Consider the following 23,136-nt stretch of genomic DNA (forward strand, 5'->3'; position numbering starts at 1 on the left):
TCCCTGAAAGGAGGGTGTAGCCAGTTGGGGTTTGTTCTCTTGTCCCACTTAGCAAGCAATAGGACAAGAGGAAACAACTTCAAGTTGTGCCAGAGGAGGTTTAGATTGGATGTTAGGAACATTTCTTGCCAAGCAGTGACACAGGCTGCCCAGGGGAGTGGTGGAGTCGCCATCCCTGGAGGTATTTAAAAAGTTGTGTAGATGTGGCACTTGGGGACATGGTTTAGTGGTGAGTTTGGCATTGCTGAGGTAATAGCTGGACTCAGTGACCTTACTGGTGTTTTCCAACCTAAAGAATTCTATGATATTTGATACTCTTGACATTGGGCATGATACAACTAAAGCATTCAAAGCAAGTTAATTAAATAGTTCATTTTAAAATCACCACAACCCATGAATCCCTTGAGAAACCGGCAGCTTTAGAAACGTTTCCCAAGAGCAATAGCTTTAAGTATGAGGTGTCTAAGCGCTTTAATTTCACCTCGGCGCCACAAGGAGGCAGAAGAGGCCAAACAGCAGCCCAAGACGAGCGCTCAGAACCCTGCAATTCCTCTGAGCCAGCGCTGGATGCTGTTTGCTCAAAATTATGGTATCAGAAGTATCATAAATATCATCTACATAAAAAAAATATCATCTACATGAAAAGAGACATTAAGTATTACAGTATGTGGTGACACTCACCTGCACAGCGTATGAGATAGCCAGCCCAGCATAGGCAGGAGGGATCTGGCCATGCATCAGGACAATCATAAGGCCAGTGGTTGTGATCAGAGCAATGCTGATAATGTCCAGGCGCACAGCCAGCCAGCGCATTGCGCAGCTGAACAGGTAAAACGGGGCCTGGTTGTCGTCCAGCAGCTCCTGGTACCTGAAACAAACACAGCAAAGGTTAGCAGACACCATGAGCCTGATGTTCTACAAACATCAGACCTATTTAAACCCCTGTTTCAGTATCAGAATTCAGGGTGGGAAGACTCACCACTGACCAAGTTTCAAACCAAAACATGATGGCAGGGTTTGAAAACTTCCCTCACCAATGATCTTCCCAGTTTTCCCTTACCCTTCCTTCTGTTCTCCCAATTGTTTTTCCCAGAAAAGTAACTTTCAGTCATAGAACCAATGATTCCTAAGACCCCAGTAATAAATCCTTCAGCATCCCAGAAGCTGCTGCATTCAGCTTTGTGCTCCACCATTCCCAGATAGGTATCTGGACTGACCTGTGCAGAAATTCCTGTCCTTTGTGGTAGGCATGGATTGTGGAAAGACCCTGGATGCTAGATGTAATGTGAGACAAGAATGGAGACTGTGTGATGTTGTCCAAACGTTTGAGCTCTCGAATAAAGACTCTGCAAGGAAAGAAGCACTTTGAGTTTCATGCAGAACCACCACATGCCAACCACTATGCTGTACTTGAAGGTGAAAGTATCTGTACTTTCAGTCAAAGCAGCTGGTGCACTTACCTAGACACAACATGCAGAACTGTGAACAGGACAATGAGGGGCCCCACTGCCACCAGGAACCAGGGGAACACCCCCGAAATCACCCCCACACAGAAGAACACAAGGATGACGTTCTGGATGAACATTTCTGCTTGAAACGGCAGACGAACGTCAACTGGTGAAATGGAAGGAAAAGAAGATCTTGAGTACAGAAAACCAAAATACCCTATAGAAATCAACTCAGTACAGCTGTACATCAGTAACAAAGACAGTGATTTCTCTTACTTTATTCAAATTAAAAATGTACATTTTCATTGGGATGTTTTTGCCTTCTGAGTTGCTGGCCATCTAATTACTCCCATTTGCAGAAATAGCACTGATGGTACCCTGACCTAATTACCACCTCTGCTGCACATCAGCTTCACTCTAATGCTTCAAGTCGCTCCTGCATTAACTGCTGAGAGCCCATGTGCAGCCTGGAGGTACAACAGCAGCAGCACACTTCCTCCTTCGTAAGTGAATGATCAGACCTGAGCTACCAGCTGCCTTCTAGAATCATAACCCAGGTATATCCCAATTCCTGCTTTGTTTTTTGCAAGTGCACTTTTGGCAACAGACATAGGGTACAATCATCCCAACAGCAACAAACTGGAGAGTATTCAGGAGTTCACTGAGAGGTCTGAATATGGTATTTACAGGGCACACAGTGAGGGATACCTTCATCCATGTCTTTGGAAAATCTGTTGAGGATCCTCCCAGTGGGTGTAGTGTCAAAGAACTTCATGGGACTACGCAGAATCCGTCGGAAGAGCTCGTCATGGAGCCTTGAGGATGCTCTGAGAGTTCCCTGATAATGCAGAAAACATTGCAGGGTTATAAAGAAGTTATATTCTTGCCACTGCTTCTCCTCTGGCACCCAAATATTCTACTTCATTTCTCTCTCCAGCCATAAGAGATTTTTTACTGCATTCTGTGCTTCCAACCAATGGAGGAAGCTATTAATTTGGGCAGAAGTTTAGCACAAACATGGTGCAGCCTCAAGAGCTGGCTACAGAAACCTTACATAACATGACTGACTCTGGTCCAAGAGTTTCTCTTGGGAGATGACCAAAAGAAGCACAGTGACAGCAATGTGCAGAAGTAGGAGGAGGGGGAGACAACCGCCAGCACTGGCACATACCTTTACAAAGACCACACCACGAACAGCTTTCAGAATCAACATAACTGCCATAGACAGTGCATAGATGCCAGCATAGTAATGCATGTGAGGGTTATCTTTCATGCTGTTGCTTATGACAGTCTCATTTCCCAAAGTCACAGAGGTGTTCTGCAGAAAATTCAAGGTTTCAGAGGTTGGTTAAGACAAGAATGAAGCATGTATGCATTACATGTCATAGAATTTAACTGCCTTGTGTCTTCTCTCATTATATTTGATATTTGAACTCAAAGCCATATTTTAACAAAAATTATCCTGTTAGGTATAATAATCACGTTTAAACAAAAAACAACACTAAAATTAGCTTGCTGGCCCCTTTCGTATTTTCACTTCTTTTTCTTAGACTAATCAAGAAACGGAACAAGAGGGCAGCATTAAACCATACACATTATTATCTTTCCTATTACTGAATCTCTCTTATTTCTGGAGATGAACTCCCTAGTGAGACCACCTCCTGGGCAGCCTTACAACTTATTTAAATTAGGAAGCACCATTTGGTCTCACAAGACTGCTTAGGATTTGTCTAGCAGAGCAAACCCCCAGCCCATTAGACACAAGAGTAGAAAAACTATTTAACTTACTCCACTGCCTTGCTTGATCCAGAAACTCAGCCACCAGTTGCTAAAAGCTGTGCTGCCCACATTCAGCACAAACAGTGCCATGATGATGAGGAATGCAAAGGGGCCTCCAGCTGCCTGAATGTAGACACCATAAACAGACCAGGGAACAGAGCCTTTGCCTTTCTCCTCCAGCTGGACCAACTGACCTGTGAAAGAACAGAGTATTAAAAGGGAGTAAGGAAAAGAAAGCTCTTCCATTAAACTCCTATAAATTTGTGAACACACAAAGTTAGTCTTTCAAACTGTGCAGAGTACTTTCAGAAACACACTTTACTTCATGCTTAGAACTCAGTGGTTCAAACAGTTTTTTCAAAAAGTCACATTTCTCCTGCAGAATCATTTAAGTCCTGGTACAACTGAAAAAGCCTTATCAGCACAAACTTCAATGTTAGGCTAGGATCAGCCTCACTATTGCTTTTTAAACCATCAAGCTCAAAGGTAACATGAAACAGAACTGCAGAGGTCAGCTCTTCCCTTCATCCATAAATGCCATGTCCTGCCCAGTGCCAAGTGTACACATTGCCCTCCTAGGACAGGAGGGAGAGGTGGTGTGGGAGACAAGGCAGTACCAGCTCCTTTGTGCTGATGGCATCTGAGCAACAGGAGCCTGATTGAACTTAAAAACATTGTACAGGTGTCTATATTTAATGAATTAATGAATGTTCTTTGCCCACTGCCTGTGTCCTATCAACCACACTAAGTGATTAGGATTGAGACAGATTCCAAAACCTGAAAGGTACATTAACAATATACTTTGAAGTATATAATGTTTTGAGCTTATTGAAGTACAAAATAATGACAGCCAGAAATTTGATTACATAGTTACCCTCCTCTTCCTTCTTTACAACTTTCTCCTTCTTCACAGACCCTGTTTTGGTACTTTTATCCTGGGGCCTTTTCAGTGAATTGTTTGTGTTCTTCTTGATATTAATCTGCAGGAAAACAGTGACACTAAACATACTGGGAGTAATTGGCTTTGACATTTTCATATGTAAATACAAACTTTTATTAATCTGCCTCTTAAGGACAAAAGCTTTCAATAGCTCAGCATTCAAGTCACGCAGGATATTAACTTCACAGTTATTATAGATGATTGCCAACTCTGGTGGATTAAACTCTCCTCCTCTACTACTCTGAACTATTACCAACCTATACAGGCAGAGTACAAGGTTAATTTCCAGAATCAGTGAAATTATGAGTGTACATGGCAGAGGAATGATATCCATACTATTGCAAGAAAGATGTAATCTCCCTACCCCTTGTAAAAATAACTCACTATTTTTTAAAGAGGCTTTTTTTCCCCAAGCACTCTAGCACTTACAGACATTTCATGAGAGCTTTCTTAAGAAAAGTCAGGTTAACTTCATCTTCCAGAAATCCAATATCCAAACACTAAAGTGCACACACAAGCACTGTTCTAAATCCAGCCATCTTCCCCTAACTGGGAGTTACTGCATGTTCAGAGTCAGCCTACATGGATTGAAACCCCTAACACATCATGTTCAGGGCTGCCTTCCCACACTTTACACAAAGTCAAACCACAGAATCCAACTGATCATCCATTTATTCTTATCCTATAGGGAATGCAATTTAATGGTCCCTTCCATGAGCTAATGTCTACAGCGACACTGAAGGTCAGTCAAGCATGAGGACTGGAGAATCTCTTGTTCACTATCATTATATTAGTCTTAAAATGGCAGAACTATCATCTTCATGCCTCAAAGGATGTGCAGAGTAATGCATTATATCCTTTTGCTTCTTTCACAAACATCTCCAAGGAGAATGTGTCACCAAGCTGCTTCAATATATTGATATATTCTTAAAATGCTTCCATCTCAGAAATGTTTTAAATGTCTTGTGAGTAAGGAGCCTCTCATCTCTTAAAAAATAAACTGCTCAGCTACTTCTAATCTTTTCTAAGAGGAAATACAGTCAGAATTTAGACAAGTAAGTTATTATAAAACAAAATGCAAGGATCCTTATTCCAGAGATTAACTTCAGGAAAGAAAGCAGAAGGGTGGGAAAAATTAAATTGCTGAAAATTTAGATGTTGTTGTACTGAATAGCTCTTGTTATTTTCTAGATTTACAATTTTTGCACCAACTGAAATGTTAGAGCACATATTCAAGTTTGCATTTACAGACTTTTTTGATAACAGAATTAGTGTCAAGGCAAAAACATTTTTTTTCATAAATTCCCCCAAAACACACATTTCAGTTATGCTTCCAAAATACTGTTCCATCTAACTTTTGATAAGTTGTCACAGCTGCTGTGCCTCAGTCACACTCCACTGGAAAAGTAGTAACAAGCCAGTAATTTTTTCAGACAAAGGTTGTTGAAGATCTCTGCTAATTCAGAAGTAAATTAAGGTGTGGAGTGTACAGTAAGAGAGACAAACCTCCTGCTCTGAGCATCACCAGGGGAGACACTACAATATTTTCATGATTAACTCACAAGCTCATTGGCAGAGTCCTCTCTAGCACACGTTCCCTAAAAGCAAACTGTGACAAAGTGCTAGTGAAGCACAGATTCTTCTATAGGAAATCTACTGGTCAGATCAACACATGAAAACACGTGAAGCCATTTTCCAGGTTTCCAACAACATCACTTGGTTCACCTCAGAATAGTCAAGATTCGGAGCACTTTAAAATAAACAAGTACCTCAATATGTGGTGTTTCTCCCAGCTGTAGGCTATTAAAAATAGTTGCATAATCCCCATTTAAATTCATCAGTTCCTCGTGACTGCCTCGCTCGGTAACGCAGCCTTCTTTCATGAAGATCACTTCATCACAGTCAACAAGATACTGGAGAAAGTGGCAGTAAGAACAAGTCTCTATCACGATGTTCAATAACCAAACACTCCCACACAACCCTTCTCAGCAGCTTGTAGACCCTGGTACACAGCACACCTATTCCCACATAACAGACAGCTGATTTTCAGAGGTCTTCCTCAGACCAGAGCACCATGATTACTCATACTGTACAAATAAAATGTTTTTGTGTCCTATCAAAACCAATCTCTTCGGGAAGACATGAGTCAGGATACTTTAACACTGCAAATACTGATAGACTAAGCACTAATATTTCTATGTACAGAAGACAGCAAAAAAATCTCAGGTACATCAATTCTGACTGACTGACACCAAATATAACTGTTTTCTGCTGCGACGAAATAGCTTTACAGTAAGTTAACAAAAATATTTTTGAACAAGGTATTTAGCTCTCTGGTAAGTTTTCTTTAGACAAGTGTTACCAGTCCCAATCAGACACCAAGCAACACTGGTATAAAATAATTGAATTGTGTTCAGTGCATATTTTCAAACCTAGTTTATAAATGTAAACAAGACATTCTATAGACAGACAGGGTTGTCCTGCCACAGGTCAGGGCACAGAAATTTCCAGTATGAAGGCAACTGATTAACAAACCATTTCAAGAAGGTCCAAGAAAGTATGGGAGATTCAGTACCTGAAGCTGATGTGTGATGAAAAGGACAGTCTTTGACTTCAGGTGCTTCCTTATTGCACTGTTAAAAATGTGATTTCCAACATGAGCATCTAAGGCACTAAGGGGGTCATCAAGGATGTAAATGTCCCTGTCACTGTACAGGGCTCGAGCCAGACTGATTCTCTGACGCTGTCCCCCACTCAGGTTAGCCCCTCGTTCACCAATCTGCACAGAGACACACACACATTATTTTATTTCTTCAGCACCATGCAACATAGATGACCATAGAATAAAACAGACCATAATACTAATTTTTATATAAATTACCTACTCCCCCATAACATCTTATATTAATACACATACATATTCAAATTTAAGTGTTTACTTTGTGACATGTGTTATACATTCAAACTCAAGGTTAATATGCTTGAAATCTGGCAGCACTTTCTCTGCTTATTTTACCTTTTATGAATTAACATAGCCATTGTTTTTCTTAACTATTTTAAATCAAGTTCAATTAGGTCCTGTTAAGGCAGCTAAATTTACAACACAATAAAAAATTCCCAAACAGTCAACATCTGAGTGAAAAACAGGGTACAACTCTTAATAGTCTAGGGCCCATTAAACTCAGCTCAAGAGAGTGCATTCAACAGCTTGGCTCATATGCAGCCCAGACTGATATACCCTCAACTCCAGTTTACCCTGCCAAACCAAAACTCTTTTCTCCATCTATTAATTAGTTTAGTTCAAGCAAAACACACCTCTGTCAGGTCCCCATTTGGAAGGATGGCCAGGTCAGGCCTTAGACAGCAACCATTCAGCACAGTATTGTATCTAAAGAACAAGTAGATAAATAGTTAACACTAATTTTCCCCACAATTATTTAGCTAGTAGAGTATATATCATCATTTTCTACACTAACAGCAGATATTCCAGCAGCCTAAAACAAATCATCTGCCTTGAATTCTCAGGAGAAAACTGAGGGTAATAATTAATCACGTACTTCAGAAGCATTGTGAGGATAGAGACAATTTGTTTTCAGGGATAGCTGGCTAAGGGCCACAGAAAAGTCCCCCACTGGAAGGGGGCCATGGAAGATGTCAGTACAGCAGATGTTGTGTTTGAAGAGGGCAAGGCTAGGACAGCAAGAGCAAATAGTGCTTTTTAGTGCTGCTCACAGCAGCTGCTGGTTTTAACCAGAGGTCCACAGGATGAGGCCCAGCCTCACTGCAAAGAGCAGTGACAGACACAATGACAGCCACCAGCCACAGGGCCACATGCAAGAGGCAGGATCCTAAATGGGACTTAGAGGAGACTTAGAGACAGACTCCACAAGGACATAGAGGCTTTATCTTCTGTGAACTCTGCATTAAATTTTTCCCAAGCTTGGGCCAATAATTACTACGCTTACATGAAAATCAGCAAGCAGTCTGACAAACCTTTCTTCATCATATTCCTTGCCAAAAAGGATGTTGTCCCGGAGAGTGGCATTGAGAATCCAGGCCTGCTGGGCCACGTACGCAAACGTCCCACTTACAGCAATGCTCCCCTCCAACAGGGTCATCTGGAATTACACACCAGCTGTGAGATTATCCTGCCCCATGTTTACAATAGACTTCATTCTACAGAATACAAAAAAGTGAAATAGGAGATGGGAAAGAGAAAAGCAGAAGTACTCAAAACAGGATTTCTCACCTGCCCTAAAATTGCTGAGATGAGTGAAGTTTTTCCACTCCCCACACTGCCACAAATTCCAACAAGTTTTCCCTGCACAGAAAGGAAATAATTATGGTACTCATTTCTTGCATTCTTCACCCCTTTCAGAATTCAGACTACCTTTAGTATCTCTGAAAGGACAGTTGGATATGAATGACAGCTCTAAAATGACATAAGAAAAAATAAAAAAGTAAGATTCAGCATTTTAATGCTCAATTTGTATACAGTGAATACAATCCCACAGTGAAATATAATTGAAATCAATTCTACAGGTAAAAATAAAGATATTTGAAGATCAGCTTCCTTCTTACGAGGGATACAGGCTAGGAGGATCAAGAAACCAAAAGCGCAAAGGCCTGGCTGAACAGAATGCATCAAGATGCTTTTGAGAGTAGTAAGGAAAGATATAGAGGAAAAGTCTGAAAGAAAAGAGAATTTAGCATATGTGGGTCCAGTAAAACCCCTTGCCACTTCGATCCAATTTTCTAAAGAACATGTACCAAGAAAATACAAGAATTCAGTCATTTTGAATAATTTTTCTGCAAGAGAATGGGTGGATTAATACCCACATTAAGCAATTAATTTATCAAAACTATTTTTATTCCTTTTGTAAAAAATTTAAAGTGAACAAAAAAGGTATATAGACACTTGTGGAACAACACATTGCTGGCCTTATCTTGATAGTATACTTAAGACAAAACCAGCCTTTACGTTTGCAAGCAATCATACTCTTTTTTGAGGCAATTTTTAAAGCTATATGCTTTCTCCCCCAGAGTTTAAAATATAGGTATTTTTACTGTTTAAAATAGTTTAAACTCTCCCTCTATTTTCAGAACTACATAAGACAATTTAACTATTAATATTTTCATAAATAAATGGATCTCATTATTTCAACATCCAAATGCCAAACTGCAAAGCTCTTGTATTTGTAGATAATGTCACCTATTAAGTTCAATGCTTTTTCTTTGACATCGTACATGCTTTTACCCATCTTGGAGCAATAGCTCCAAATGTTTCTACAATTATTGAAAACCTGCATCCTACTGTACAAAAAATCTCAAGGACAAAAATTGCACATTTTTCAATGAAAAGCACTGTTATATCCATTGGAACACCTAATCACCTAAAACGTTCACCCAGGATACAACTGAAACTCTGCAAAATTATCAAACCACTGCAGGAACACACTGTTCACCAGTACCTGGCAGCTGGTGCCCTGCAGATTCTCTGAGCTCAGTGGCTCACACACTGTCCTAGGAGCTGCAAACCCCTCAGCTGGATGTGAAAGCTATACAGCCTGCCCTTGTTTCACAGGCTATTTGCAAAGATCTAGCTGCTAAAATGGCACAGCTGTTTACAGCAAGATCAGACACGGCATCCTGGATACTGCAGTTGCCATGGATATTACAGGAGTGCACAAAAGCAATATGCTCCATTTCATACAAAATGAAACAGCACACAGCTCTCTGTTCCAGGGGGCAACTAAAATGAGGCCTTTTAAAAGCTCAGATTTCCTCCTTTTACTTCTTACCTTTTCTATCTCCAAGTCAATGTTGTACAGAGTCCTCTGAAGCCGAAGGTTAACCAGGTGGATGATTTTGTGCTCCTCTTCGGGGCTGTGATGGTCATCACTGTCCACTAGAAGATGGCCCCTCTGTTCTGCCAGCACAGCTTGCTGTCCCTCATTCTGTAGCTTCATTTTCTCTTTCTTGCTCTTGGTGACTTTCTTGTCTTTTTTCACTTTGGGGGTCAACTTTGGTGAGCTCTGGACGCTGGCGTGGGAGAAGTCCCAAGCCAAGGTAGCATTTTTCACCTCTATCGCGGTGTGAGGATTGGCTGGTTTTTTCTTTATCATATGAACCTCTTCCATTAGAAATAAACTCTGATAGGAGTTGTGAGAGAGGTGTAAAGATGAGACACCTGATCAAGACTGGGAGACAAGCCTACGGCACACTCACGCAGCAAAACACATCAGGCTATATAGTAGGAGGAAGCTGAAGAGCAAAAGGTAGCTCATTAGTGTAAACTAACTCCAGGTCTGCTAAGTGGCTGGGGCATTCCTGGATGTGGTGGAAGCACTTGGATACACTTGACTTTCACAGAAGTGCAATACTCTGGATGTGACATGACAGGGGCTTCTTCCTTTGACACTGTTTGCAACCACAGCTCTGTATGTTCCAGATTGAAAACACATGAGCAGAACACACAGGTTGGAGAAGTCACTTGAGACAAAGTGACTGACTTGTCCTGCACACCAACTCATTATGGAAGGACACAGAATGGCTTTTGACTTGAGCCTTTACCCATCAACTTTTCTGCTGTGAAAAAGCCATCTTGCACAAGTGTAGCTGATCTATCTAAGGCTGCTTGGCAAGAAGAAGTCAGCCATTAAGTCAACTGTATCATGTTTTCCACCACATCCATCAGTATTTACAATCAACATATTAGGAAGACATTTTTCACACAAATTAATTACAAGATAAAATGTTTGCCACTTACACAATTTGTTTTGAACCAAGTAGTCTTTTGTGACTAAAAATTCACAATTCCCAGCCTTATTTATTCTTACAATTGCTATGTCTGAAGCACACATTCATAAGAAAGCTCATACTCATTTATAGAGACAAAAAGTCAATTAAATTTTTATTGTGATGTAAGAGTATGCCCACCTTATGTTATACTTCCTACACAATTTATAGCCAAACTGGGAAATAATTCAATTTCCTTTTCCTTCTCTTCCCCCACAGAAATTTCCCTTTAGTGCACTTGGATTTAAAGCAAAGCTGATTTTAAGCTGACTCAGAAGATGAAGCAAAATTGCTCAGAAGTAATGGAATCTCAAAACCACTCTACAGATCCTGTTTTTCTCACACAGAAGTTTGTTTCATGAATGCATTTACAGAATCCATGTATCAGTCAATGCTTGTCGAAGTTTCTATTTGGAAAGTGCTATTTTCCAGTTTGGAAATTTCCACAATGTGTAATACACTGTTATCTTCAAGAGACAAGACAAAGTACAGGTCTCCCCTCTGAGTTCATAAAGTACACACAGTGTATTCACCCAATACCCAATGATGTGAGATAAGATTGTTCATTATCAGGGTTTTACATTTTCTGCCATAGATCTCTTTTGCCAGATCACAGCTCCATTTTACTGATATAGGGGAATTTCAGTCACTTAATCTGGTCTGGAAATACAAAACCTCAGGGTTCTGTGACCACAGATAAAACTCCACTGTTTTTTGTCAAACTGCTTACCTAACACCTGATATTCTCAAAAGGTTTTATTTGCAAAGCATAAGATTTCTTGTACACATGTTGCAGTCTTTTCATACAGACATTCTTAAAATGGAGTTAAAAATTATCATACAGTGAGCCACTGAGTCCTTCACTCTTATCTCTTCCTGTGGCCAACTTCAAAATCATAAAATCATTGAATCAGACTATTTTGCTTCTCACACTGGTATTATTTTATTCTTAAATTGCCAATATTCCTTCACTGTATTTGTATCTCTTGCAGAAAACAAATAATCTGGAATGTTAAGTGTAAAGAAAAATGACTTCTCTGTCATTAAAATCATATTACCTTCCAAGCATTCCCTTTGCATCTACTGAACACATACAACACTCCACTCTTACAGTGAAAACTGTGAGGCCAAATGACTGCTTACCTTAAATCTGTCAACGGAAACAGATGCCTCAGACAGAGACTTCACTGAGAATGGAGTTACTTTAAGAGCAAAAGTCATTGAGTTAAAGACAGTGACCACTGTGAATGCCTAAAAACAAGACAAGAAAAATAATCACATTGGATGTAATATTGTAACAGCTCCAGCCTTCTAAAAGCTCAAATAGCACAGTAACAAGTCAAAACCATAGAAAAGGCCCAGTCCAAGAGCAACCATCCAGCTCCTTCCCTAGTGCTTTTAACAGACCAAGACAGACCTGTTCTGTTTGTAGGTCTAACAAATGCAGCCACCAGCAAATTCTGCATTAACCTATAGTGAAGGCACAAAATCAAATCCTATTTTGAGACATTTGTGCTTTTTGCATCCAAGCACACTGCAAAACAAAAACATCCAGTAATCCCCAACGCCCCATCCAAACAGCAAACAGGAAGAATCATTTACATTCAGCCCAAAACCTGTTCTGAGGAAGGTAAGGACAAAAGAGCACCAAGAGCCTTTTGTGCAAAATAGAAAACTACACCTGCTGCTGTCACAGCTATGAGATGTTCACTTATGTGAGTGACGATGCAGCCTGGCCACATGAGCACAGCCACACGAGAAATGGCTCAGCAGAACAGCTACAGAAGCAAAAGCATAAAGAATGTTTCCAACAGCTTACCTGAGCTGCTGTAAGGTCATAGCCAAGGATCATGTGGACAGAAAAGGTCACCACACTGGCAATGACAACAACGATGGGAGCCACTCCCACAGTGATGCTCTGGAAGTAGCCTGCACGCTCCAAGATTTTGCGTTCCTCCTCACGAATTTCTGGAAATACAAATAGGGGCACCACATTTGAACTGTGATTCAGGGGGTACATACACACAACAGACAGTACCATAGCACTATGAACACTAAGAGACACAAGTCTACACTTAAGTGTTTATCAGATTATAAACCCTCTCAAAGAAAGCAATTATAGAGGAGGAAACAATAATGGTCTGTAATCACCACACAAATATAGGGATTTTTGATTTTTTTTTCAAAATAGGGCAGCCCACACATTTATTAAATAATAAAAGAGGAACAAAATTGAAAATTTAAGATTAGTGTCATGCCATAAACATCATTACACAAGAAGGTGAAATTTCAGAAGCTGGTATGTTTGTCCAACCCGTTGTGCTTAACACAGAGGAACCTGAAGGATGAGAGTGTTCTTACACTGCTCGTACAGCAGCACCTACAGCACTAAGTCAGGATGCACCAGGCTACAAAGCAATGGGGCATCTGCAGCAAAGGAGACATTTGCAGATTGTGGGAACTCACTTTGAACATTCTGAGAAAACGGTTTGACCCAGGCATACATTTTAATGAATTTAATGTAATTAAGAACTTCATTCATCTTTTGCACACGTTCATCTGTTGTTGCTACGCATTTTCTTCTGAAATAAGCTGTGAGGCGTGACACAAACATCTGAAACAAAAGACAACACCATGAAACATTAATGGCAACTCAGAAAAAGCGAATACATTCAATTCCTAATTACCAGAGAAAATGAATTTTTAATCTGAAAATGGGATTCAGGGATAGGGCCAGGCAACTGCTGCTCTAACATAAAGCTCAGGCTGGAAACACCATTCATTTCCTCCTGCCCCATCTGCACCAAGCACCAGACCCATGAGAGCAAATTTCAACAAAAATGAGAGAATAAAGGTGTGCACTTTTACTAATATTGAATAGTACCAGTTCAGTTAGTTTCTGAAGCACGAAGTTAACCTAAAGACACACAAAGCTGACCCCCACTTTAGCCAGCCTTTTAACCTGATTCTGTAAGGCAAATCAGGACTTTTCCCAGCCAGATGAATTTCTAGTCTATGCCAGTGCTATGAAGGTAATAAAACAGTTTTTAACATTTTTACTGAACTAGTCTAAAAACAGAAAGTTGTTTGACATGTTCTAAAGTACTTGCTGCTCCTACATTCATCCCATTCCTGGTCTGAAATTTAAGCCCAACACACTACTTGAGGAAGTTTTAGCTCCTTGCCTTTCTTCATACACCTGCAAACTCTCTTGAAATCCCCCATCAATAAAGGAGGACTGGTGGAAAGAACTGAAAAACACATTCAAACTCCACTCCTTATTCCTCTCTAAAATGCAATTCCCACTACATAATCATTACTTCTGGCCAGATAAATTGGACCACAGTGAACCTCACAGTATTCAGCCTCTAGGTTTTATGAAACATGTATTATGAATACAGTGACAAATCTTCAGCAGTCTTATAGGCAAGAAGATTGTGGCTTGAACTAGCCTATTTCACAGCTCAGCAGAAGTACCTCATCAAGAACAAGCTGTACCAGATGTAGTGTTTTTCAACATGTTGTGTTGAGTCAAGAAATCAAGTACACTGCTTATGCAACACTGAGCTCCCATACACAAGCTGGAGGCCTCATGTCTTTCCAGCCTCAACCATGAACACCTGAATATTCTGCAGTTTCGTTTAACTATGAATATTAGTCTCAGCCAAATCTATCAGCTTTCTTATCTCCATTTCCTAATTTTGTCACTTTGAGCTTCCTGTTTCCAAATTTCAGCTTCCTGCACTGTAATAACTCTAATAATGTGCAATGCCATAAACTGACCAAATCTAGCCCATTTCAACACCTTTTATTCAGAACTATACCTTTGTCTGACCTAAGAAAAATAAAGCAAGTCTTAACTCTTTCCAACTCACCATTGCTGGGTAGAAGAGGATGAAGACAGCAGATCCCAAGAAGCCTGTTGGACCCAGAATAATCACATTATAAACCATTCCCAAGATAGCCACAATAGGGCCCCCAGCCAACAAACTGCCAACTGCTGCAGCTTCAAACATCCTCTGACCATCATTGGAACAAACATTTATGAGCTGAAAAACAGACAGAATAGATTATTTAGATTTAAGGCACAGCTCATTCTCAAAGGAATATATTACACATCCCTTTTCACACTGCCATTTCCAAAACACGGCTGCCGCTTACCTCTCCAAGAGACTTCTCCTTGATGTTCTTCAGCTTAAGGATTTTCTTAAATGCCATTGTCAGGACAGCCCCACGCAGTCTGACCCCCGTGCGATAATTCAATGCCCAGGTTAGTGCCAGGGACCACGATCGCACAACTTCCGTCATAAAGATGCCAAAAACTAAAAACAAGCTGTACTGCAGGTTGGACTCACTCTGCTGGGTATACTCCAAGAGGTGTTTCACAACGAATGCCTATAGGAAGAAATGCAAGCTTGCATGAACACCCCATCATGCCAGAAGACCATACAACAACTTTATGTTAAGTTAGAAATAAGTAGGCTACTTTGCTTTTAAAAGAGCCATTTGAAATAGAAAGCATCTTCTTTCCAGAAGTAAAAGGTGTCAATACAAGAAGTACTGTAACACAAGCCCTGCTGAAGAGCCAAGCACTGAGTCAAATTTAGTAAGTAAAGAGTTTAATTTGGAACCGTATTCCTTGCAGCACGCTTCTAATCCTCCGTGTCTTCTAACTTAACATAAATGTGTCAGTTAGCTGAAAGCAATGCATTATCATATAGAAGAGTTTTAAAATATAGTCACTACTTATACATCTGCACACATTAAGAAACATTCCTTTATGTGACATTAAGACCTTTTTTATTTTATCTTTGGTTTGCTTCAAACGTGCTTATTTGATAAAAAGGAACAATGTACCTACAGTTGTAGAGGGGAAGAGTGAGAAGGACATTTGCAAAACATTCCTGGAAATAAACATCAGCAGTTTAATAGTAAAGAAAAAAACAAGCAGAAAGCACAAGGTACGCAATACCACAAATCATTGGGGATGGGGAAGAAGAAAAAAAAAAATAAAAAAAAAATTAACCATTCAATCCCTCCCCATACCCTCTTCCCCCAAGAACATAAACACTTTACCTCAGGAATCACATTTCAAACATCACCTGCAGAAAGAGGACAGCCCCCAGAACACCAATTCCCAACTCCAGCTCTTTGTGGTCCAATAGCACAATATAACATCATACAATTCACAACCACCAGCATTAAATATTATTAACTGCAAAACAATAGGCTTTTATTTGAAATGAAGTGTCATCTTAAATGGTAACATCTCAAAAACACTATACAACAGGTAGACCATTGCATAAACATACAATCTGCATATACAGGATAATTATAAAGGGCTAATATCTAACAGTCAGTCTTAGCTTCTAACAAATTAGATTTGAATCTACACACAAAATTATAAAGATACAAAAACAGAATTGTAATTGTACACGAAGTCCAAAAGAAGTCAAACTTGAAGGTACCAACAGAGGAGGCTCCTGAGGCTGCACAAATTCTGAAATCTGGTTTCAGAAGTATCCTACAGTAAGGCTTCACAGACAGCAAAAGACTTCCTAGAGAGCTTTTCAACAAATGATGTTTTAAGATACTGGTGCTTTTGATATACTAGTACAGAGTAGAGAATTACCTTTGCCCACAAGAAAAATCAACAAAAAAATCTGAGACCAAAGGAAATATTTGAGAAGCCTTTCACATAGTCCATTGAAGTCCTCTTGGCTAAATCATGTTTTGCAAGTAGGAGTTCTATATAGTTTGAAGAGAGAGGGAAAAAAAACCAAAACCCACTACTCCAGCAAAGGTTTTGAGAGCTACAGCCCAGCACCAAATAAAAAAAAATGTGGAGATCAAATTCATCTGTTCGGAGGAAAATAATCCTGCACATCAGAACCAAGGAAACATGCTGTAAATAATTTTGCTCTTTTTCACAGGTGTGAATTAAAGCCAGATGTCCATCAGGTTCTAGAATGGCCACTGAGAAAATTTACATACCGATCACTGAACAAATGTGAGGAGCTCACATTCACAGATCTATTGCATTCCAACTTTCTCCTGATTTGATTTAATTTTACATCGACTGTTTGGATCACAACTGCATACAGTTGGTTTGCAGTTACTGTGGAGATTACTGACTTCTTTTTCCAGTATTCAATCCAACATATGCAACCGAGTCACTGAGCAATTGGGGTGAAAATTCCCCTTTTTCCTCACGAGCTGTAACTCAGCATGGTCGCAGACTGCAAGCATTTTCTCACACACCACAGCATTGCTGAAAGTCTCCAAGAGAGGATGTATAAACATAGCAGATGTTTCCTGGGGTCTCATTCCTCCCAAAACTTTAGTGCAATTTTGCAGCACTATTTTATAGATTCAGCATCTCCCATGATGAAATAGAGACCAGCTTACATTACACCCCAATTTATTTTTGTTCCGGAAGAAAGAAAAGAGGAAACAGCAGATTAAAGAATTTTGAAAAGGGAGGGGAAAAAAAGTCACAGAAAATTAACATTTACATCTGAACAAGGACTATTCAAATTCATATTAGCTTAATGAAAAGAATCCAGCAAAAAGTTATTTACAAAACAAAAACATTACAGTATATAAACTAAGCTAAAGGGCGGGGAAAAGAGCTCCTGTGGCTATTACCGTAGTGGTTGGTACAAGTTGCTTGGCTGTCTTAAGCATTCCCATGGAATAAACATTACCTTACCTTTGGTCTTGGCGGTGGCTCTGGCCAGCAGGAATGCCTCATCCTGACGCAGAAAACAGCCATCCTGAAAATGCTGAAGAACAGCTTCTGTCACTGGTCCCACTGCAGTGCCGGCGTCCCTGCTGCAGCCAGCGCGCGACAGCACGAGGCAGGCTGCAGCTGGAGCCAACTGGGAAACTGGAAAACTTACCTCCCATAGCTTACCACTCCCCCCTCCAAATAGTGACCAAACTGTCAAGCTGTGCTCCACTAAAATAGCAAGATTCCCCATCTCCCAAATGGGAAGAATAGCTCTGAACAGTAGCAAACAGGTACATTGTTCAGACCTGGAGTTAAACTGATTCTGTTTAGCAATCAAGAAACTTCTTTGCTCCTCCACCAGAACTTGAAAGTTTTGGTAGCTGATCAAATAGTAGCAAACATTAACTGGAGATAAATAGTGTATCACCTATAGTAGTACATTCTGATGGTTATTGCAAGGCAGTCTGACACATGCAGCTGATTCACCAGGTTATCGGTTTAGATTCTGTGCCAGATGCAAAATTTATCAAAATAAAAACAGAGGAAGACCCTTGAAGGATCTGATACCAAAAAAACCCCAAACCAAAGCAAAAGAGTCCACACAGGAAGTCTTGAACAACTCATTTCCAGTTATAACCATCACAATGCTCATTAACAAAGCCACAGCCGTTTGGTGGCATTTCAAGATCACAGACATTCAATTAAATTTTTTGAAGTTTAATATAGTGTTTAACTCCACTTTCATAATTTTCCTCCAATACATGAGGTCAAGTCAAGTGCTCTTCCTGATCTCCCTTTTCACCTTCAGGTGACTGAAAGGGTGCAACAATACAGGAAAGCACTGATACTTCTGAGGAGACAGCATAGGCATATCCCTGAGGCATGCCATTTTTAAGAACAGGGAGGAGGGATGGTAAAGACTTATTTTCATGCCAAATGGTGGAACCAAAAGTGAATTTGGCCTTATTCAGAAAAATGAATAAGGTTGTCTGTAAATGGGCAACTGTCTATAGATAATTTTAAGTTACCCATATCAAGCATCAGTTGCAGCAGTAGCCCCCAACATAATCAAGCTGGTTTGTTTTTTCCTTTCCCCTCTCACTCTCATTCAGCAGTTTGGCTGAAACAAATTGAGACCATTACACTACAGAAATTAGGGGTAACCTTGCTGCAAGCTCTTTGCTAAAGATAAAAGTAGCTCCTCAAGCCCTGTAGTGAAACAATGACAGAAGCTCTTCTTGGGAAAAGCTAGTGCTGTTAAAACCTTAATCATGATTTATTGTTAATTATCAAAGTACGTTCATATATTTTATAATAAAGACAACTAGAAAATATTACAAAGAAAACAATACCACAGAAACATTCATTGTTATTCATATTACATGAAACGAAGCAAACTTTAAGACTTAAAAAACAGAACATCATTTTGATAAGACATTTAAAATCAGGAAAACATTTTAAAAAGACATTTCACCTAACAGTGCACCCAAGTGTACTTACCCAAGAAATGAACCTCCAGCTTACCAGCACACTGAAACGTGTACTACTAGCAGTAATACTGCTCCTACTCCTCAAGGGAAATGTGTAGAGAATAAATTTAGTCATAATTTCAACTTTAAATCTGCACAGCACGTGCAACAAACAGGTGACAAAAAATGGTGTGAATGTCAAGTCCCATGTTGTTATCTTCAATACGACCCTTAGCAACAAACAGCAGCCATTCCTAGAGGCAGCAATGTTTTCTAACACTTCTACCTGAAACCTGTCTGACCATTCTCTGCAGGATCAGTAAAGACTATGCCCACAGACTTCTTGAGACCTGCTCAAATTAGATTTTAAGCAGTGCTCTCACAAATGTTTTGGTCCGCTTCTTGAAAACTGTTATTAATTCCAATAATTTAAGATTAGCGTTTTGTCAGACTGAATTTTATTCCAAGATAAATTTACAGAATTTCAAAGAGAAAAACAATTAGGAGACCTGCACATAAGAATCTTATGAAAAAAGCAAGTTATGCAGTTAAGCTTATGCTGTTAGGGAAGAACTTTATACTTAAAACCAAAAAGAAAAGCCAAAAAGTCCATTTCTTCCAGGATACCTAAACTCCCCCTCCCTTCTCCAAGAACTTGCCTGGGTATTCAGCAACTGATCCATCAGCTGTAGGAATCCTATCTTGGATTATTGAATTGCTCTTGAATTTTACCCCAAAATTTCTAGCTAGTCAAAACATTTAAGTGATTCTGCAATGAAACCTTAAGATTTTACAGTTGGCCATGAGATGGAGCCCTCTGGGGTTGTTAAAAAAAGGATGGATATTACTTACTGGTCCACTGAAACCCGCAAGCTGCGTGATCATCAGACACACTATGGAAAGGATGAGCCTGGTGCGGCAGAAAATCCACACAACCCTCCGGAGAGAAGCATCATCAGGCCCACTTTCTTTCAGTTCTTCCTGCCACAATCTTTCCAGCCTAATAAAACCAGAAAATTTACGAGATTTATTCATGTCATAAATTTTTCACCATAAGAAAAGGTACGGTCTCATAGATAATTCTTTCTTAAAACTCTAAGGGCTTCCTAGCTCAGAGCAACAAAAAATAATATTAAGAGAAATAAATACATTCTGTGAGGTAAAGAGAAATATCTATGTATTACTGCTATAGGACAGAGGGATGAAAAACACAATGCTTTTTCTTTGCCTGGAGTCTCTTTGGCAATCTTAATATAGTGACAGCCTTTCTCTGCTGAACTGATGGAAGAGCTGCAGAACCAAAACCTGAAGAAATTCTCATTAACCACAGAAGGTTAGCTTGATCAGAAGATCTGATCCACATTCAAATCACCTTGCTACTGACAGTTATTTCTCATTTTAGCACAAGATTTTTTTCACTGTAGCCTTGAGAAAAAAATTTGTTTTAATAAAAAAAAATACAGATTAAAGACATGCAAAATCAGAATAAGAATTGCAAGACACTCCTAAAGATATAATCCTCTAATTTCACTGAAATTGGCAAGGCTACAGAAACTGTGCTGTATGAGAAAGTTGTCTCTGAAAGATGAAAGTGAATTCCATCATTGTGTGAAAGGCAAAACAAAATGTCAGTGCTGCTCTTCTAGGGCAACACTATACCACTGCCTGTGCACTAGCATATAGTAAATGGGAACAAGAAAATAATGACGAGCTAGATGTCTTTACCTTCTGCAATTGACATCTGAAGATTCATGCCTTGATAAAGACCATACATCGTCCATAAACAATTCCCCTTTCTTGTATGCTCTGTGGGCCAAAGGAGTGAGCCAGGAGAAGGTCATGGAGGAGAACAGCCCAGCATTATCAACAGGGTGCTGGTGCCTAAAAGAATTTAAAAAAAAAATCACAAACAAATGAAAAAGGAAACAGGAAATGTAAATCTTCAAGAAAAACAAAGCCTCCTCTCATTGAAAGCACTCAGAGTACCAAATGGTCCACACTTGCTACACAAATTCTGATGTTTCCAGTACCAGTCAGCAGACCTACATCTGCGATTGTGTTTTGTGACTGGTTTGAAAAGCAAATGCTGTATCAGTTCTGTGGTAGCCTAAAGACGTACTTGGAAGTGGTCCGTATGGGTTTCAGTGCATTCAGACCATGGTGGTATTTGCCCTTGTGATGCTCTTCGTCCAGCATTCTCAGCTGGGAATGCACAGAGGTGTCCAGTGGCAGGCCCTCTGCCCGAGCTGCTGCTTCCAAGGCATCCTGGCATTCAATCTGCTTTTACAAGAAAGACAACAGATTCAGACTTCAAAACTACATTTGAAGTCCATGACTCCCATCTCCAGCAATTTTGCACCTCTTTCTTCTGCTAATTATTGTGCAACAATCACAGTCATTTCAATGTCTTAGACCACAGGCTTCATCCTGGCAGCAAAGCCATGGAAGGCACAGCTTCTACATCTGTGTTAGACTGCTGAATTTGTAAAACATGAATTAGTACCAGTATTGTGCCTGTGCATTCAAGGGATAAATGGATAGACCAGTCTAATCCTGCTACAGGAAATACAGTACAGAAAAATGACAACATGAAGTACCTATGACATCAGTTCAGGAAATCAATGACTGACTTACGCAGCAAAATTAAGACATTTTCTTGATAAACTTACACCCTTTTAGTATAATTTAGATATTCTTATCCACAGAAAATACAAAGTATTTTCAGAATGCTACTAAAATTCCTTCTTCAAAAACACTTTGGATTAGATAAAAAAAAACAAATATGCACTAAGCAGAATTGTACTTCCTTTTATCATGTTTCCTGGTTTTCCTCTTTTCCCCTAATCTAAATGGAACAAAGATGACAATTTTCTCTGCTCCCAGGCACAGCTTCTCAATGGCTCAGCAACTTCGGTAACAGCCACTTACTTAAAAGGCAAAACCTTATCTCAGGGAGGGTTTCCAGAGCCACAGTGAAAGGCAGACTTAAATGCTAATCCAAGAGCAGAAACAGCAGGGATACATGGTAGTCAAAATGTTGCAGAGTTCAAACAGATCTTCTGATGAGCATCCAGATGTGCCAATGCTACATGAGGAGATGAGCCTGTTGCCTGTACTGGCAGAGTGCCCTTGACTGGTTTTGCTAACTTAATGCACCATTTATTGCAGGACCATGTTACCTGATTTTATTCTAGTTTATTGCAACTGAGCTACTTTGTAGAAAAAAAACCCCACATTTCTTCTTACAAAGATAATACAACTCTGCCTTTATCAGTTGACTTACCAGAGCCAAGTTAGTTTATTTCCTTGAAAAGAAGCAATTTTAACACACTGTAGCCTCCAGCAAACACTAAATGCAGGTATTTGGTTCCTGACTCCCAAGTCATGTAATTGTTTTTTGAAATATTGCCATTTATCATAGGCTTTGTCTGTAGTACGTTAACATGTAGCACAATAAAATGCTGCTTCCACCCATGTGAAGGATGAGAACAGGAAACCGATAACGTCAAATCTGTCCCTTATTTACTTAACTGATGTACTTAAATAGTGCCTAAGCATGTTGTCAACAATCCATGGTTCTATCTCAAAAAACGTATTTGCTAAGCTATCACCTAAAGCTATGGTAACAAAAGATAGCCAAATAACACAAAAACAAAAGAACCTTAAAACCTTATACCAAGTGGAGTGACTCAAAAATACACAGTACTTGGAATCTGAATTAAAAGACTTCTCACTCAATTTATATTAAATTACTGACTCACTAAGGCAACACTGCCTTACTAAATCTGTGTAAATCAGCATTAGTAAGGGACCTGCCATAAACATCCCAAAGGAGTCAATAGAGGAAAGAGTTCTGCATCACTTTTTTTCTGGATACAGCAGAGGAATTCTTAACTGGTTTGTTGTGTCACCCTTGCAAGATGCCCCAGGCAGATCTGCCCAAACATCTTGTTGCTGATAACACACTTG

General features: G+C 39.7%; 1 protein-coding gene across 10 annotated transcripts in view; it reads right to left on the minus strand.

The window, feature by feature from the left end:
- ABCC5 (ATP binding cassette subfamily C member 5) overlaps positions 1-23,136 on the minus strand; it is a 69,926-nt gene that overhangs the window by 34,087 nt on the left and 12,703 nt on the right. For 4 of the 10 annotated variants that reach the window (XR_009278080.1, XM_058843449.1, XM_058843454.1 and 1 more), the window contains exons 3-23: positions 21,287-21,447; positions 20,893-21,048; positions 20,020-20,167; positions 15,127-15,360; positions 14,841-15,014; positions 13,432-13,579; positions 12,785-12,933; positions 12,109-12,216; positions 9,969-10,319; positions 8,417-8,488; positions 8,161-8,285; positions 7,483-7,555; positions 6,743-6,946; positions 5,937-6,080; positions 4,102-4,207; positions 3,237-3,421; positions 2,620-2,766; positions 2,157-2,286; positions 1,461-1,614; positions 1,218-1,346; positions 682-868 (exon numbers count right to left, since the gene is read on the minus strand). Coding sequence is in view for 9 of the 10 variants with exons in the window: in XM_058843449.1 (XP_058699432.1) it covers positions 682-868; positions 1,218-1,346; positions 1,461-1,614; positions 2,157-2,286; positions 2,620-2,766; positions 3,237-3,421; positions 4,102-4,207; positions 5,937-6,080; positions 6,743-6,946; positions 7,483-7,555; positions 8,161-8,285; positions 8,417-8,488; positions 9,969-10,319; positions 12,109-12,216; positions 12,785-12,933; positions 13,432-13,579; positions 14,841-15,014; positions 15,127-15,360; positions 20,020-20,167; positions 20,893-21,048; positions 21,287-21,447 (3,285 nt within the window). In the remaining variant the exon portion in view is untranslated. Of the gene's footprint in view, positions 1-681; positions 869-1,217; positions 1,347-1,460; positions 1,615-2,156; positions 2,287-2,619; positions 2,767-3,236; positions 3,422-4,093; positions 4,208-5,936; positions 6,081-6,742; positions 6,947-7,482; positions 7,556-8,160; positions 8,286-8,416; positions 8,489-9,968; positions 10,320-12,108; positions 12,217-12,784; positions 12,934-13,431; positions 13,580-14,840; positions 15,015-15,126; positions 15,361-15,822; positions 19,908-20,019; positions 20,168-20,892; positions 21,049-21,286; positions 21,448-23,136 lie in introns of those variants that run through there. The other 6 variants (XM_058843450.1, XM_058843451.1, XM_058843452.1 and 3 more) reach the window with 6 other exon arrangements.

The sequence above is a fragment of the Poecile atricapillus genome, chromosome 8 (assembly GCF_030490865.1).
Source record: "Poecile atricapillus isolate bPoeAtr1 chromosome 8, bPoeAtr1.hap1, whole genome shotgun sequence".
Classification (NCBI taxonomy): Eukaryota; Metazoa; Chordata; class Aves; order Passeriformes; family Paridae; genus Poecile; species Poecile atricapillus.